Genomic DNA, 18,593 nt, shown 5'->3' on the forward strand with positions numbered 1-18,593 from the left:
CATCTATAATAACCATGCCTCGTTTTCCACTGTGAGCTCATGGTAACTGGATTTCCCTCTGCTGCTCATATCTGTTCTTCCAGCTTTTCTCTCAAGGGGCTTTTGGTTATGTGCTGCCTATCATTTCATTCATCCTTGCCTGGATCGAGACGTGGTTTCTGGACTTCAAAGTGTTACCTCAAGAGTCAGAAGAAGAAAACAGTAAGTTCCTCTCAACGTTGGCCTCCTGGGACTGGCTAGGTGCTGAACTGGAAGGAAGAGCTGTGGGTGCCATAATTTGAACAGAGTGGCAGGTGACTGAAGTTAGCAGATCGTGGTGTCTATGTTCCTTAGTGGGTGTAGCTGATATCACAAGGAGAGTTGGATGAAAGGGTAGTGACAGAATGTGGCTCCTCCCTCCAGCTGTTAGATCTGGCTTCCTGAGAAGACGTGTGAACACTGGTGTCAAAGACATGCAAACAACAAAAATCGTAAACACCGCTTTCTCCTCAGACAGGTTGACCTTTCTACCTGTTAATACTCAGGGCACAAGGCATTTTGTGCATCTAAACAGAACTATTGTATAAGGACAGAGAAATGTGAAACATGTTAGGTGAACTGAGTCAGCCATTCTAAACGTCAGGATTCTCCAGAGTTCCCATGGCTATCATCCAGCTGTGGCTTTGGATGTGTCATAATTAGAACATTGAGCACCTAGAGTACAACTGGTGGTGGGTTGATGCTGAAGGTGGACTTCAGGTAGAGGAAGAGAGCGAGCCAGCGAGCCATTCAAGAAATGCACCACGCTCCTCCTAGTGGCTGAGTGATAGCTAGCGTTGTGGAGTTGTGCATCCTGCCAAAGCTGTTGTACTCTCCCTGTGCAGCTTTGAGCATCCCTGGATATTGACTAGGAAGGCCAAGTGATTCATGGAGCTTTATGATTAATTATTGGGCTGGAATTCTTTTCTAAATCGTGGCCTTAGTGGGAGCCCACGTACTCCACCTGCCTTTTTGCTGGTGACATGATCCAAGCTCAACAGAGACCCAGGCAGATTCAAGACATGCTCTTTCATGCCCCCTCCGTCACCTGGCTCTGTTTGCCCTGCCTGATAGAAAAAAATGTCTGTCTTATGTAAAAATAAACATGATTATAACCCAAAGGAACAGCAGAACGAAAAGTAACATTGGAAATGGCTTTCTTTAGGAAAAACTTCATTTTCAGGGAAGACATCTACAATAAAAGAATTATTCAAGAGTAGGTTTTAAAACACATTAATCAGACCAAGCCTTATCTATCCTGTGCCTTCTTTTCCATAATGAAAACATATTGTGGACTTGGGACAAACTTAATGGAAATCATTTTTTAAATTACATATAAGTTGAACTTGATTGAAAGCAGAACAACTATTAATGTGACTAAGGCCTGAATGCTTATGTGTTTAAACCAGATTCAAAATAAGTAACAAAGCAGAACACACAATTAATGAAACACTTTACAATAGCACTTATTCTTACTGTCTGTAGCATACTTTATACACTTACCTGGTATCTGCTGTTTCTCATTGTTAACTCACATTCAGTCAGAGCTCATTGTTGATCGCCTCTCTCATCATGTGTTAGTGTTCTTGAACTGTCCACATCGTCCTTCCTTTTCTTCTCTTTTCTTTGTTTTTTCTTTTTTTAATACCCTTTTGTGAGGACCTTTTTACTGGATAATATTTCTTCACCATCTTAATTACTCTTTACATACTTACAAGAGTCTGTCCATTCATTTATGTTTTACATCTGGCAGTTCTCCTCCCACATGCAGACGATAGACCACTTGTCCGAGCTGACCAGGTTTTCTGTTTTGCTTTGTGTTTGGTTCTGATGTAGTTGATTTCTGTAGGGAGGAGCTGTTCTCAAGGGAAGATGCTGTAAATATCGAGTCACAGAATCACATGAGTAACACGAGGCCGTTTTTAAAACTAGTTGAAATCTGTCCTTACAGTACAGGTTCACAGTTTATTAATAAAATGTAGTTTTTGGTGGAAAGATTTTCAAAATATCTCTTTGGCTAAGACTTGTTTTTAAATGTAATATTAACATCATTTTATTGAGGTTAGCCTTGCCAAGAAGCTACCAGAACAGTGGCACCATCCCAGCCTCTGATTTCTTCTCTTTCAGGACTCCTGATAGTTCAGGATGCTTCGGAGAGGGCGGCACTCATTCCTGGTGGCCTTTCCGATGGCCAGTTTTATTCTCCTCCTGAATCTGAAGCAGGTAAAAAAATTTAATTATCATTTGTGTTTTTTGTCCATTATTCAAATGCTCAGCCGCTGTCTCTCCCTCTCCTTCTCAAAAACACTTAGCAAATATTTAACATACCAGGTATTTCAGATATGAGACTAGCTAAGACATGGCCTTGACATGTGATCAGTGGTCTGACGTAGAGATGTAAAACTAAATGGAATAGAGGGCCAGGGACACTGTGGCTTAGGGTCTGCATCCTAGAAGACGGGCGGAGAGATAAGGGCTTTGATGCTCTCTTTATTACCTGCCATTCCCTACTGACCCTCCTGCAGGGCCCCCCATGTTTAGGAATAGAAGCACTGTCCACCCAGTTTTCCAAGTCAGAAACCAGAGCCTCCCTGGGGACTCTGACATTGTGATCCTCTCTATTTCTGCCTCCTTTATCTCATTCAAGTTGTACCACTTAATTTCTTTTTTTCCCTTTTTATTGAATTTATTGGGGTGACACTGGTTAACAAAATTATACAGATTTCAGGTGCACAGTTCTACAACACAGCATCTGTACACTGTATTGCATGTTCACCACCCTAAGTCAAGTCTCCTTCTATCACCGTTTATCCCCCCTATAAATGGTGCGGGGATAAATGGTGATAGAAGGGGACTTCTGTCCACCTCCCCTTCCCTCCACTCCCCGCCCCGCCAGCAGTTACCACACTGTTGTATGTGCTCACGAGTTCTTTCTCTTCTTTGCTCAATCCCTCCACTTCCCCCATCACCCAGCCCCCCAATCCTTCTCTGACAGCTGTCAGCTGCTTTCGATCTATGAGTCTGTCTCTATTTTGCTCGTTTTTTGTTCATTAGATTCCACATATGAGTGAAATCAGATGTGTACCACTTAATTCCACCTTGAGCTTCAATTCAGCATTTCTTGCTTCAGTTTCTGCAACAGCCTCTCTCTCTCTGCTTTAGTTGCCTTCTTACAAACAGCCACCAGAGTGCAGTATTAAAAATAACAATCGCATTTTTCTAAGTGTTTCTCATAACCACTCTGATGTGAAAGTCTTTCTCCCTATTTTAGAGATAAGCATATTGAGGCACAGAGAGGTGAAGGTATTTGTTCCACATCATACAAAGAATAATGGTTGGAAGTAGGATTTGAACCCTGGCTCTAGTGCTGGAGTCCACGCTCATAGCTAATAAACATATAGCCTTTTAACATGAATGAACATTAAAAATTGATCACATTATTGCCCTGGCCAAAAGCCTTCAGTGACATCAAAGACTACAAAAGTCATGACTCCTTAGCCTGGCAGAATGCACTTCTGTGACCACCCTTACCCAGTTGTCTAGCCTCTCTGCTTGTTAACTTTCCTTGTGTTCTCTTCTTAGTTTTTCCGAAAATGCGGTGTGCAAAAACCCTCTCAAGCCATTGTGCATCTTGCTTTTTTCTGTCCTTAACACTACATCTCTGCAATCCTAGTCTTCACTCTTGTGTCCAGAAGGCTTCTCCCTACCTCCCACCCACCCCGGGCTCCTGGCAGTGTTGGCAGCATGTCCTTGTCGTTTGCTTATTCTTTGGGACGTGTCCCACAACTCTGTCATCCGCACTGTCTTCTGCAGGGACCTGGCCTGTTTCTGTCATTGAGATATAAACTTGAGTTAGAGACGGCATTATTTTATTCCCAGCGTTATGTTTAAACACACACACACACACACACACACACACACACACACACACACACACACGGTAAAACAGACTCCAGGCAGAAAGAACCATGTGAAGATCAAAGGCACAGCACTGAGACAGCATGTTAGGGGAACTTGAAATAAGTTGATGTTCTGTACTATTGGTGTGGGCTCTAAAAACAGTATAAAACAAAGACATAGAGTCAGATGATAAGATATATGAACTAGGAGAAAAGCGATTTCTCAGCCAGCAGAAACTATTAGAGTAAGTATTAAACTTTTCATTACCTCATCATAAGGATTATTTCATTGAGATTGCATCATACGACTCGTTCCTTTAAAAAATAAGAATTTTGCACTATAGTTCATGCTTTTGTATAACTTTTAATTTTCTAAGTCTATTAAAATTTCTCAACACTAATGTATTTTCTTAATTGGAAATTCAGAACAGTGGGATAATAACATGGGGAATACCTCAGGCACTCTTCAAAAAGCAACCACTGGCTTCCTACCTGTGACTTTTAATACCACCTAGTGGTAGTTGGAAATATTATCATTTCACTAGCTTATGCTAACCAAGAACAACAAATACTTTCACAGTGTTCCCCTAGGGAGCTGCTCTAAGACAAAATGCAGATTAGTAGTGATCAGAGAAGGAGTGTTCAGAATGGCTTAGTTTATTGTATCTATAGTAATAAAAGTGTAATATGCAAATCAACTGAACGACTGAACAGCAGAACGACCGTCTGGATGACCTTCCGTACAACCATGCTAGGGTACGCACTGGCGCCAGGCCAGCCAAGGCTGGTGCGATGCGATTGGTCGGGGGGCCCCACCATTGCTCCACGATCACCCCACAGGCCACCCTCTGTGGGGTGATCGGTGGGGGGGCTCCACGACTGATCGCCCCAAAGAGGGAGGTCCAGGTTACCCAGCTAGCAGCGTGGTGGCAGATGGGCCGGGCCTCCCTCTGCGCATCAATTGATCTGGGGGCCCCACAATCCATCGCCCCGCAGAGGGAAGTCCAGGCCAGCCTAGCCATTGCACCTCATGCCTGTCACCCGCAGAGGGAGGCGACTGGTGGCAGAGGAGGGGGGGGCAGCACTGCACTGATGACAGGCAGTGGCAGCGGTGGGGGCGGGGCCAGCTGCCGGCAGCCAGAGGAAGGAAAGCCCCGATAGGCCCTGATCTCCAGCAAGACCTAGGGACCCTACCCGAGGGGTTCCAGATTGTAAGAAGGCGCAGGCCAGGCTGAGGGACACGTCCCCCCCCCCCCCCCACCGAATTTTGTGCACCGGGCCTCTAGTCCTATCTAATAAAAGAGAAACATGCAAATTGACCATAACCCCAACACCCTTCCCATTGGCTAATCAGGGCGATATGCAAATTAACTGCCAACCAAGATGGCGGCCGGCAGCCACGCAGCTGAAGCGAACAGGAAGCTTGCTTGCTCCAGTGACGGAAGAAGCCAAGGTTCCCCGCCTTCCACAGCCCGGCTCTGAGCTGCACTCTAAGCAACTATGTTGCAATTATAGAAGCCAAACAGGCTCTAGAGACCTGCTTTCAGCCAGCTTCGGCCTCAGAGCTTAGAGCTGCTGTGATGGCAACAGAGTTTCAATTATAGAAGCCAAACAGACCCAGAAACCTGCTTTCAGCCCTCAGAGCTGGTGCTGTCTCTCAGCTCCAGTGACAGCTATAGAAGTTAAATAAATCCCAGAATAAAAAATAAAATTAAAAAAAAAAAAAAACAGAAAAAAAGGAGAGGCTGGGAGCTTAAGTTGCCCTCCAGCCTGAAAACGGCTCTCAGGCCCTCACCCAGACTGGCCAGGCACCCCAGTGGGAACTCCCACCCTGAAGGGGGTGTGACCAGCTGCAAACAGCCATCAGCCCGTCATCCAGGCTGGCCAGGCACCCAAGCGGGACCCCCACCCTGATCTGGGACACTTTCAGGGCAAACCAGCCGGACCCCACCTGTGCACCAGGCCTCTATCCTATATTACAGGCAGGGCGGGACAGTGCGAGCTGCCATCCGGGCCCCATGTGCAGCCCTGGGCAGCGGGGCATAAGCCCCGCCCCCAGCCAGGACCCCTGTGTGCCACCTGAGCCCCCAGCTGGGACCTTATGACTATTGGAGAGCAGGAAAGTGCCGCTGGGCCCTGGGTCGCTGTGGTGATCCGGCCATCGGTAAGTAGAAAAGTGCAGCCTGTAGGCAGCCCCCAGCTGTGCCTGATCCAGGAGCAGGAAAGCAAGCCCGGCCTGCAGGCAGTCCCCAGTTGCGCCTTCTCCCCGGTCGCCATGGTGATCCGGGAGCAGGAAAGCAAGCCTAGCCTGCGGGCAGCCCCAAGCTGGGCCTGCTCCCCGGTCGCCATGGGGATCCGGGAGCAGGAGAGCAAGCCCGGCCTGCAGGCAGCTCCAAGCTGGGCCTGCTCCCCAGTCACCATGGTGATCTGGGAGCAGGAAAGCCTGGCTTGCAAGCAGCACCCCCATCCTGGCCATAGCTAAAGGGAGAGTACAACATGCATTGGAGGCCAGGAGCCTGAGAAATCAACACAGAGGGGCTCCTGCTCCAAGCCTCCATGGTGTGGCTGGGGGCAGGCCCCCAGCAGACACACACACAGTGCCTGCTCTGAGCCTCCAATGTGGCTGGGGGCAGACCCCCAGTGGGGACACCACCCCCCCCCCGCCCCCCCTCCCCCCCACACACACGGCAACTGCTTCGAGCCTACATGGCGCGGCTGGGGGCAGGCCCTAGCAGACACACACACACACACACACACACACACACACACACACACACACGGGACGCCTGCTCCGAGCCTCTGCTGCCAGACTGTGGCCATCAGTAGGACATCCACTGAGGGCTCCTGGACTGTGAGAGGGGCAGGCTGGGCTGAGGGAACCCCACCCCCCAGTGCACGAATTTTGTGCACCTGGCCTCTAGTTATATAATAAAGAGCTAATATACTAATTAGACCGAACAGCAGAATGACCATCCAGACGACCGTCCAGATGACCTGCCAGACGAAGCCAGGGCTGCGAGGGCCCAGGCAGCCAGGCCTGTGAGAGCCAAGCCCCTTATATGAATTTCGTGCATTGGGCCTCTAGTTATATTATATTGTACTAGAGGCCCGATGCATGAAATTCGTGCAAGAGTAGGCCTTCCTTCCCCAGGCTGCCGGCACTGGCTTCCCTCTGGCGCCCAGGACCCAGGGCGCCAGCTTTGTCTGGAAGGTCGTCTGGAAGGATGTCTAATCTAATTAGCATATTTTGCTTTTATTATTATAGATATTATTTTCATTGTCTGAATTAAAGACAATTTAATTTAAGAATGAATTAAAATTAAAAACTGTTATTGAAATTAACATACCTACAAGATTATTCTGTAAAGTTTTCTCATTAGGCCAATGGCTAAATATTAAACAGTGTATTAGCAGCAGAAGTTATAAGCTTCTGTTGTCCTAATGCAGCTCTTATTGGTCCCTGGAGGCAAGAGGGCATCTGGGGCCGGCCTTGCCTTTTCTTGTCTTTCTTCAGCACATAGTACAATGCCTGGCACATAGTAAACTTAAACTGTTGGAGTAATAAATGAAAATAAGGGGAAAAGTTGAAGGCACCAAAAATTGAAATGTCAGAATTTTCCTTGTAAAGGAATGACTTGAATTTTAGTATCACAGAGATTTGGAAAATTAGCATATTTTAGTAGATGTACCTCTGAAAGATATAAAGGTGGCGTGTTTGCAGGTTTGCTTTTGGTCTAGCCATTTCCTGCTTACCTGTGTGTTAAATGGAAAGAATGAGGAGGCACAGTCCTCTCTCAGATGACGGGGTTGAAGGTGTTGCGTGTGGTTACACAACTTAAACGAAGCAGTAGTGATGCTGGGGAAAAGGTAATTCATCACCTCCTCAATAATTGAAAGACTAACTTAAAATGGAGACCAGCTCAATTGTATAGTACAGGGTGGGACAAAAGTAGGTTTATTGTTGTTCATATGGAAAATAATACAATAATTAATAAACAATGATACAAGAATAAACTCTGTTTCGTGTACTCATAACTGTAAACCTACTTTTGCCCCACCCTGTATAATCAGTGCTGAACAAATCTAGATGAAGGCATTAACATTTACAATTAAAAGGAAGCCTGCATTTTGGTTTGGCTTACCTGTGGCCCCATGTAATCACTATTAGAACTCCATTTATGCCCTTAAGGTACATGCCCTTGACCGGAATCGAACCTGGGACCTTTCAGTCCACAGACCGACGCTCTATCCACTGAGCCAAACCGGTTTCGGCAAGCTTGTTGATATTTTCAAAGAATGAGTTGTTTTCCTGTGTTTTTCTCTCTCGTGTGTGTGTGTGTGTGTGTGTGTGTGTTGCTTTTTGTGTGTTGTGTTGTTTTTTTTTGAATTTTCATTACAATTTTTATTATTTCTGTTTGGGTTGAGTTAGGCTTGCACTTCTTTTTCATGATTGATTTTAAATCTTCTTTTCTGACACAGGCATTTAAAGTCATAAATTTACCCCCAAGGGATTGCTTTAGCAAACATCTTAAAAATTTTGATGTATTGTGTTTCATGTATTCTGTGGCTCTCATCTGGTTGCCTATGAAATATATATTGTAGCAACTTTTTGTACATATCCTAATCAGTATTTGTTTAGCTTATTAAATGTATAGATGAACAACAAATTTTCGGAGTTTGGGGCATAATTCTTCAAATGTTTTTCCTGATCCTTTTTCCCCTCCTCTTTATCAGGCAGTCCCATCCTATGCTTGATGTTATCTCATAGCTCGCTGAGTCTGCTCCATTTTCTTCAGTCTTTTTCTCTTTGTTATTCAGATTAGATAACTTCTCTTGTTCTAGCATCAAGTTTACAAGTTCTGTCTTTTGATATTCTCTTAAACAATCCCCCTCCCAGTGAATATTTCACTTCAGTTATTATACTTTTCTACTTCAGGTTTTTAAAAATCTGATCATTTTGTAATTTCTGCCTCCTTGATAATCTTTATTTGTTGATTTCTAGTTGTGTTCATTTTTACTTTACTTCTTTAAGCTTTATTTTCTATAATTCTTTGAATATGTATATCCAAAAATTCACATTTCTAAATATTATATTATTTACAACTAGGGGACCAATGCATGAAAATTCATGCAAGAGTAGGCCTTCCTTCCCCTGGCTGCCGGCAGGGGCTTCCCTCCAGCACCCAGGACCCAGGCGGCTTCACTCGGGCCCCGGCTTCGTCTGGAAGGACGTCCGGAGCATATTACCCTTTTATTATTATAGATTATTCTAGATAGTGGCTTTGAAGTCATGGTCTGCTAAATAAAACATCTGGTCTAGCTCAGAGATAGCTGCTATTGAGTTGTGGTTTTTGTTTGTTTTCTTTTCCTCCTGAGAATAGTCACACTTTTCTGCCTTATAATTTTTATTGAAAAATAAAAATTTGTGTCAACTCTAGATTCTGATTTCCCCCCCGAAAAGGGTGTGTTATTAATGTATGTTTACTTAGATAATTGCCTAGACTAAATCTGTAAATTTATGTTCCCTGTGACATGTGGCTGTTGATGTGTCTTCTTGGTTTTTTATTTTATTTTTAATGAGTCTATTATTAAGCAGAGCTTCATGGGTTCACCCTTTGTTAGTGGTAGCCAATGATTAGACAGAGATTGTGCTCCAGCACTTTGATGAAGTCTTTCATCTTCTGCCAAATGGATATATGTATGTATTGGATAGTACATGCAAATTTCAGTCTACTTATAGTCCTCCCCAGCTTGAACTTTTCTCTACATTTTTTCTTATCTCTTTTGCATATGCTCATAGTTTCAGGGTCGACCAGGGGTGTTTGGCTAGGGCTCTTTGGGGTCTCCACTAAGGGTGCAGTGCACACAGCTTTAGCCAAGCACATGCTTACTGCAGCCATGACCACAGCCTCACACCAGCAGAGCCTCTGGTCCTTTCTGCTCGCACACAACTGGTTTTGTCAGTTCACCATTGCATCACTCCCCACCTCAGATTAAGTGAGCTCCCTTCAGCTGTGCAGTTTTGCTTCCAGTTGTCATGGTCTGCCCCACCGTGTAAGAGCCTTCATGCCCATCAAACCAGGTGTTGGGAGGAGAAGGAATTGGAGTGGCTGCAGGCAAGAATACCACTGCTGTTCCCAGAATTCTGCAGTTTTTTAAGCATCGACACTTCTCGGATTGTTGTGTGCCTTTGGCCATTTTCCGAGTGCTGAAATGGCTAGTCTTGTCCATCTAGTCCAGTTTTATAGTTGCTTTTCAAGGAAACTTATTGATCTCACTGGACTCTAACCAGAAGGCCTGTCTAGCATTCACTTTTAAATTAGGAAAGGCATAAATGTTATAATTTTAATTAAAAGTGTGTCTTCATAGGATTCCTGGGACTTGTCAGCTTGTGGCTCAAATGCTGTTAGCCTGATAGGTGGAAAGTGAGCCCAGAAATGGGAAGTTGGCCTGATCATTTTCCTTGGGCTCCTTTCAGAGTGAGAAGAAGCCAGTAAAACTACCCCAGGGTCTGGACGCTTTATAGCAGTTTAACAGGCTGTAAAGTGAAGCCTTTGTCTATTTATTTATCACAAACTCACCCTTAACTGTGACATTCATGACGTTAAGATGTGGGACATAATCTTGCCTTAAGATTCTTGGCCTTCATTCTCCTGGAGCAGGTTTGTTTTTGGCAATAATCGAGGCAGACACTCATGAGACAAGTGCATCACCTGACAGGTGCAGCCGCAGCGGGAGGCGGGCTGCTTTTGTGTGTGAGTAGGTTGTATCCCTGACTGCTGCCTTCGTCTAATCTCTGCTCCTTTTTGACTGGTGCCTGGTTATGAGAGTAATGCAAGTTTTTTATAAAAATGTAGAAAGAACAAAAATAAAAGATCAGCTGTTCCTCAAACTATTCAGCAACCTCAATGTTGACAGTTTAATTTGTTTCCTTCTAGTTTTGTGTTTGTAATTTATGTAATTGTGGCCACAGAGCCTATATTATTTGCATCCTGTTTCTAAAGTTGTGTCGTTACCGTGGGTTTATTCTAGAGGCTTTGGGAATCCAGACTGTGTGCTTGTCTCCTGGTTGTTTTCTCCTGGTCTTTCTGACTTGCACATATGTAGTTAGTGTTTTATTTTTATCGAACATGTCTTTACAATATATATATAATTTGTCTCTATATATTTGTTTTTACATTACAACATGCATTTTTCATGTTATAAACTATATAAATGTAATTTTATTTTTATTTATTTTTTTTAAAATATATTTTATTGATTTTTTACAGAGAGGAAGGGAGAGAGATAGAGAGTCAGAAACATCGATGAGAGAGAAACATTGACCAGCCGCCTCCTGCACATCCCCCACCGGGGATGTGCCGGCAACCCGGGTACATGCCCTTGACCGGAATCGAACCTGGGACCTTTCAGTCCGCAGGCCGACGCTCTCTCCATTGAGCCAAACCGGTTTCGGCATAAATTTAATTTTAAATGGAAGCAAGATATTTCATGGAAATGTAAGAATTTTTAACTTCTGCTCTCAGAATCAGACTTTTTTCCCCTACTTTTGAGAGGAGGAAAAATCTACATGATATAGAATAAGTGCTATTTCCTCAAGGATATAAGCTAAGGATATAATTCAAGAGTGGAATGATTGGGTCAAAGCACAACTAATGTGAGGCTCCCTGGACATTGGCCCAGAAGGGTTAGAACAGGGTCACTGGCAACAGCACACGCGGGGACCATCTGGCATCACCTGGGCATCAGGAAGCCCTCTCTGCTCTCTCACTGGGACAGTGCTTCTTAAAATATGTAGATTAAATTATTTGTACCAAAGCTCAGTTATTTGCCCTTGAAAAACATAGGCAAGCTTGCCAGCACAGAGGTGGAGGAGGAAGAGCTTGGGTAATTAAATTTCTGGTCTGTATGATTATTTTTAACCATATGTAAATGAAATCCATTTTAAAAGAGTAGTGCAAGTTATAGATCCTGTTTCCAAGTTTCTCCTACAAGAAATACAGTAAAACTTTATTTTATAGTTACAGTTTTAACCTAAATCTCTGGAGGATTAAACATGTATCTCTCATTGAAAACATTATGTGTATGTATTGTAATTTTAAAGACATCGTGTGTTACTTTAATAGAAAGCAGTACTTTCTCTCATTCCCCTTTCTTACCACATAGGATCCGAAGAAGCTGAAGAAAAGCAGGACAGTGAGAAGCCACTTTTAGAGCTATGAGTCCTACTTTTGTTGAAGTAAGTCTTTGAAAATGAAACTGTAACAGCAAAGTGTGAAATAGGGAGCATTTCTTCGAGCGGATTCAAAGTCAAATTCAAAGAATATGAGTGAATCTGTAGCCAGATTTCTCCAATTTACATGAATTTATCAGTCATATTGTAACTTGTGCAAAAGGTCTTAACATTTTTTGTATGGGTATAAATTCGTGAAGTATGAAAATACCTCAGAGACCTCAGTTTCTAAATAAAGATGAATTCATTTTTGTTTACTTGGCCAGAATGTCTCCATGTCAGACATCGTTTAATTACAAACCCGAGCTTACGTAGGATGTGAGCGTAGCGGTCCTATGAGCTGTGGCACTGCTGCTGTCTCCACTTACACTTGAGGCGGCTGTGAGTTAGGGTGGGTGGGTGGGTGACCTGTTCAGGGTCGCACGAGCCAGGACGCAGGCCGCCCGGCCGGTTCCAGTGTGCGCCTGACCCTGCACTGAATGTCAATCCAGTTTGTGGAGCTCCTGCGATGGAAGATGTAGTCAGTCATTCAGAGCAGTAGCGCTTGATGCACCTCAGGGTGGGGCACGTTGTTAAATCCCTTCAGATCATCAGAGGAGAACATGTAACCTCAGAAATACAAGACGATAATAAACATAAAGTGTAGTAGCAGTGACTCTAATTGCTTAAACACAGAAGGGGCAGAAGGGGAAAGAGAGCAGATCTTAAAAGTCCTTATCAGAAGAAAAAACCAATGTTGTCACTCTGTGTGGTGATGGATGTTAACTAGACTTATGGTGGCTACCATTTTGTCATATATGCAAATATTGAATCATATTATATACCTGAAACTAATATAAAGTTATATGTCAATTAGATCTCAATAAACTAATAATAGCATTTTTAAGAGAAGGTAAGCATAGTAGACAGACTTCAGCATAGTTGGGAAGCCAGCATAGTGGCAGACGGGCCGGCAGAGGCGGCCAGAGTCCTGGCGAGTGCAGGCCCTGCACCTGCATCAGCAGCACCCTGTACTCCTTCCGTTCTTTGCACAACGGTCCTGAGAAGAAGCAGACATGTGGTCATGTGAAGAGCTGATCCTCTTCGCCAGAAACGGTTTGGCTCAGTGGATAGAGCGTCGGCCTGCAGACTCAAGGGTCCCGGGTTCGATTCTGGTCAAGGGCATGTACCTTGGTTGCAGGCACATCCCCAGTCGGGGGCGTGCAGGAGGCGGCTGATCGGTGTTTCTCATCGATGTTTCTAACTTTCTATCCCTCTCCCTTCCTCTCTGTAGAAAATCAATAAAACATATTTAAAAAAAAAAAAAAAAAAAGAGCTGATCCTCTTCCACACCCTTTAACACAAGCTCTCTCCTGACCACACCATTGCCCTCTAAGTGTCTGTAACACAGCCATCTTCCGCACAGACTTTGCTATGAAAACATAAGGCAACGTGTAGCATTCTTCGTTTCAACACATCTCAAATATTTTTGTGTTCTTTCTTTTTTAAGTTTGAAAAACCCTCATTGAGAATCACCGGAGGCAAAAAGCACCAGAGATGGGGTCTCCGTCTGGAAAGTTGAAATGGTGACATCACTGCTGACGTGATTGATTGGCTAATAAAGAATTTATTTATCGTAATACCTCACAGACACTGTATCATATTCACAAACGTTTAGTAACCTGCCTGTGGCTGGTAAGATAATGTCATGATCCATCCTGTATTCGTGAGATTGAGTCTGACCTGTTAATGAGTAGTTGCAGAATGGTCTTATACTGTATCCTAATCAAAGGACTTCTTAATATATTAGCATAACACTTCTTTGGTAAGCAAATACCTTTTTATTTGAATTCACAGAGTGGAATTGTTTTGTTTCATGTCTCAGATTTCTTTTTTTAACACCCTACATTTTCTTTGTCTTTTTTAACTCATGCACATGTGCTCTTTGTACAATTTTAAAAGTAATAAAATCCAACATATCAAAATTATTAGTTTTATTTTTCTCATTTTGCATTTGGCCAAAAGTGTGGGAATTACAAAAGGGGGACAAGGAGGAATTGTGAATACATATAATAGGTCACCAGACATTTGTATTATTATTATTTTTTTAAATATATTTTATTGATTTTTTTACAGAGAGGAAGGGAGGGAGATAGAGAGTTAGAAACATCGATGAGAGAGAAACATCGATCAGCTGCCTCCTGCACATCTCCTACTGGGGATGTGCCCGCAACCCAGGTACATGCCCCTGACCGGAATCGAACCTGGGACCCTTCAGTCCGCAGGCCGACGCTCTATCCACTGAGCCAAACCGGTTTCGGCATGTATTATTTTTATCATGAATAGTATCTTTCTTAGCAGTGTGGTTCTAAAGGTGTCTGAACCCAACTATGAAATCATTGCTATCATCTTCCCTTTGTAATAACATAAAAATATTTTTAAAAAAGAGAATAAATGACACAGCTAGTTAGAGCCAGACCAAGCAACTGAGGCTCTAACTATGGAATGGGAGGTGAGACTTCTGGAATCATGTGGACGCGGGACCTGGAATCATGTGGACGCGGGACCTGGAATCATGTGGACGCGGGCACTACTCCATGTTTAACCTCTGCCTCAAACTATTTACCTAGTTTGAATTAAAGTAGACTACATTTTATTGTGAGCTTCTTCTTCTTCTTTTTTTTTTTTACTTTCACTGCAGAATACTTTATTACAACACACAGCTCCAGCACAAGCCCCCTATGTACAATGTACAAGCACACACCGACTACCCTAACTGGGGGCCTTTCCTTTCCCCTTGCCTTGCGGACCTCTTCTAGCAAATATTTCCGATACTGGATCTCCTTGGCCAAGGAATTTGCCTTCTCTTTCAGAGCCTCGTTTTTCTTGTCTTGCTCTTCATACTCGTCAGGGAGGGCCTCCTGCTCTCCCCTCTTTCTGGTGGTACCTGGTGGCTGTTGTCTTGCTCTGCTCCATTTTTTCAGCTTTTTATCTAGTTTCTTACCCTTTACTTTTGCTGCTACCATCTTGTGTCCAGAAAGCTGTAGGGTTTGGGGTGGGCAGAGCCACAGAGGGTGCCTAGAGACAGCAGGAACATACCTACTTGGAGAGGCCCTGGAGGCAGAGGGACTATTGCTGGGGAGAGCCCAGATAGGACTCTGGGCTCAGAGATGCCCCTGTCATTGCCTGAGGTGACATCCTCCTCTTTTATGCATTGAGGGATGGTGGTAATAAAAAGAGTTGAGTCGGACTTCCTATCTCCTTCAGAAATATCCACTTGACTGCCCAACTCTAAAGGAATGATCCGGAATGGACAGGGACCCTGGAGAAGGGAAGAGGTTGCAGGAAGGTGAAGGGGACAACCTGGTCAGTTTAGAGAAAACTTTCTGGAAGATGGCTAATTGGGCTCATTGTCTAGGGGTGAGGGGGACACCTTATTATTCTCCTGGTCTAGGGGGTCACAGAGATCACATGTGTCATCCAATGTAGCCAAAGCCCATAGGGCATGTTTTGAGGTCATCTAAACAGGTCATCAAAGTCAAACTCCTTGGGATCCAGTGTCTCTACCATCCAGTCTGTCCTGGAGAAGGCATCTTCCTTACACTGTCTGAGGCACTGACCAGCCCATCCACAGCCAGCCATGCAGAGGAGCCCACTCTAGCCTGGTCGCTGGAGAACCCATGAGATTTGAAGTGCTTGGCCACCTCCAGATGGTCATCTAAGAGACCTTGGCTTTCTTCAGCCTCCAAACCCGACCGATTGCAGGGAGACATCAAGTCCATCTGTGCTTGTTCTAAGAATGGGCCAAACGACAGGAATGCCATGGGGGAGGCTCTCCAGGAGGCTGGAGCCTAACCAGGAAGAGCTTCTTATGGTGGAGAAAGGGGTGAGGGAAAGCTCCAGGGGCCAGCTTTGGACTAAAACCTTAGGAACTCACTGCTATTCCCACGGCGAGAAGGCCCTGTCTCAGGAATGGACGCCTACACCACGCCCTCAGATGTTGCCTGAACCGGATATCCTTGCCATCACTTAAGCTGAGGAAGAGCTCTCGCTCAAACATGCTGGACTGACCCGTGGGGTACAGCCCATCGTCATAGGGAGCCAAGCCTCCCAGCACTTGGCTCTCAGAGCACAGACCGAGAAGGAGGAGGTGTCTGATTTGAGTGTGCCGTGAAGTGAGACTGAAAGCCCGAAGCGTTGTTCTCAACAATAGAGCCCGTGCAGACCGAGCCTGTGGGCCTGGGCACCCCTCTGCACCGTGCATGGGTGGGGTGGGCACATTTGCTCTCCGTGTTCACAATGCTGACCAGCCCTCTTCTACTTGACCCCAATCACCCTTCTCTCTGATGTGCGTGTCTTCTGTTAAGCTTTGCGCAGGCTGACTGAAGTATTTTTCTTTCTTTAGGGGGGCTTACAGGATTCCATATAGGACATTCAGGGATACGGTAGGGCCTTGCTATCGCTGTGTTCTCATGAAGGGAAGGAGAAAGCTCATCACCCTTGCCCACATCCACGGTCTGTCCATGCTACGAGGTTCACAGACACAGTGCCACCCTGTCGACACTGAGAAAATGAAGCCTGAAAGGTACAGGCTCAGTAAATCAAATACCGTGGAAAAGCCCAGAGAATGGGTGAGATGTTAGGGATTATCCCAGTGTTGTTTGCTCTTTACTCCAGAACAGCGTCGTGGTGGCCTGAAGGGGCAGCATCTGAACAGTCCTGGGCATAAATTTCCAGCTCGCATAGGGTAAGCCTTACTAACCTCCTGGTCTAGGAGTAATGGGAGTAAGCCTTGTATATAAAAAGTGGGGACCCCTCCCCACAGCCTAAGTGCATGTCTGATAACGACCGCCTGCTTGTGTCTGTGGATGGATATTTTCTTCACATTAGCTGTGGCCTTTTCAAAGTGGTTGTGGTTTAACTGCCCTTATTTTATCTTATAACACCCCAGCCACCACTGGTACAGACCCAACCAGTGGGGGCCGGTTTGAGTTGGAGCATTTTCCACGAATCAACCGCATTTGCCGGAGCACGTAAACAAAGGAGGCCTGAGAACATGAAGCACCATCAGCTGCACCAGCACCCTCCCCCCCAACGCTGGCTCCTCCACCACCACCTCCGCTCTCCTCCTCTCCGCCTCGCCTCCGGTGTCAGGGCAGCCCAGGTTGAGCTGGGGAAGGAAGTGGCCACGAAGTTTGAAGCCACAGGAGATACTGGCTAGCAGTGCCCCAGCTGTGAAATTAGCCACACAAAACACTCAGTGATTTTTAGGTTCCCTCTGCTTCTCCCTTTCCCCCTTGCAGAAATAGTTTCAACTCTGTTAAGTCAGCGATCTTCAATCTTTCTCATCTCATGGCACACATAAAAGAATTGGTAATACTCTGCAGCACAACAAAAAATATGTTTTTTGCTAATCTGACAAAAAGTAGTTATAATTTTGATTGATTTATAAAAACAATAATAAGAGTAATTACCTACCCTTTTTGCTCAAAGTAACTTTTTAAAAAATCAGGTGCATATACTTGTATATAAGGATTTCTAGTACCAAGAATTAACCAATCACATGCAACCTTATTATGTGGTGTAATCGATAAGATGCAACTCTTTAATGACCTGTGTATTTACGGTTTAAGACAGGGCATTTGCACCAGCAGGCTATTGTTGTGTTGGCTGTTGTCATTTTTTAATTTGACAGTTTAAGGGAAAAGAGGTCAGTGCCCCTGACTAAAAAGTCAGGTATTTACTGCTTTAAAAATCCTTGTGGCACACTGGTTGCAAGTAGGGGGGGTATTTGGCCTAATGAGGTTTGATCAAATCAATGAGAATCAAGCAGGAGCTCTAATTAAATTGCATCTTTCTTGTATCTGTTTGGTCTTATTTTGTTTCCCAATGGGAGCCTCTACTTGGTTTCTCAGGACCTAAAGTTGATTGTAAACAAACAAAATCTTTTCAGTTTTAAATGAGACATTGTTTTAATTCTAATATGTAAAAGGTTTTATTTTTAAAGGATTCATATAATCCGTTTTTTTTTTAACCCACCAAGCATACATTGAACATTTTGTTTTATGCCTATGCCCATGGACATACACAGACGCACGGATAAATGAGTGTCATACTTGTTAGTATTATTAATAAGAAAAAGTGGCCAGAGGACCTGGGCCAACATTTCACAGAAGGAAAACATAAATAAACTTCAAATATATGGAAAGATGCTTACCCTCACTCATAAGAGAAAAGCAAATTAAAGGCACGATGAGACTATTTTTCAGTTGTCATGTTAGCCAAGTCCTGGCATTAGACAGCACACTCTCGGCATTTACCTACATTGAAGTAGAAATGACCAATGCACACATTCAAAATGACATAAAACACTAATATTTGTTTCAGCATTTTTTAATAATAATAGCCAACAGTCTATCATGGAGAGCTGATTTTATAAAGGAAATATGCAGCTAGGTGGCCCT

General features: G+C 44.3%; 1 protein-coding gene and 1 pseudogene across 2 annotated transcripts in view; one reads left to right on the plus strand and one right to left on the minus strand.

The window, feature by feature from the left end:
• The window catches only part of STARD3NL (STARD3 N-terminal like), a 33,735-nt gene extending 19,619 nt beyond the window's left edge, over positions 1 to 14,116 (plus strand). The window contains exons 6-9 of the mRNA XM_081101824.1: positions 84 to 201; positions 2,146 to 2,241; positions 12,084 to 12,156; positions 13,640 to 14,116. Coding sequence (XP_080957950.1) covers positions 84 to 201; positions 2,146 to 2,241; positions 12,084 to 12,139 — 270 coding nt within the window. The 3' untranslated portion in view covers positions 12,140 to 12,156; positions 13,640 to 14,116. The remainder of the gene's footprint in view (positions 1 to 83; positions 202 to 2,145; positions 2,242 to 12,083; positions 12,157 to 13,639) is intronic.
• A 649-nt stretch (positions 14,117 to 14,765) lies between these two features.
• On the minus strand, positions 14,766 to 15,953 carry LOC308526790 (cyclic AMP-dependent transcription factor ATF-4-like; annotated as a pseudogene). Its single transcript has one exon. The product of its transcript is annotated as a cyclic AMP-dependent transcription factor ATF-4-like (transcript).
• Positions 15,954 to 18,593: the final 2,640 nt, after the last annotated feature.

The sequence above is a fragment of the Myotis nattereri genome (genome assembly GCF_964212035.1).
Source record: "Myotis nattereri genome assembly, chromosome: 11".
Classification (NCBI taxonomy): Eukaryota; Metazoa; Chordata; class Mammalia; order Chiroptera; family Vespertilionidae; genus Myotis; species Myotis nattereri.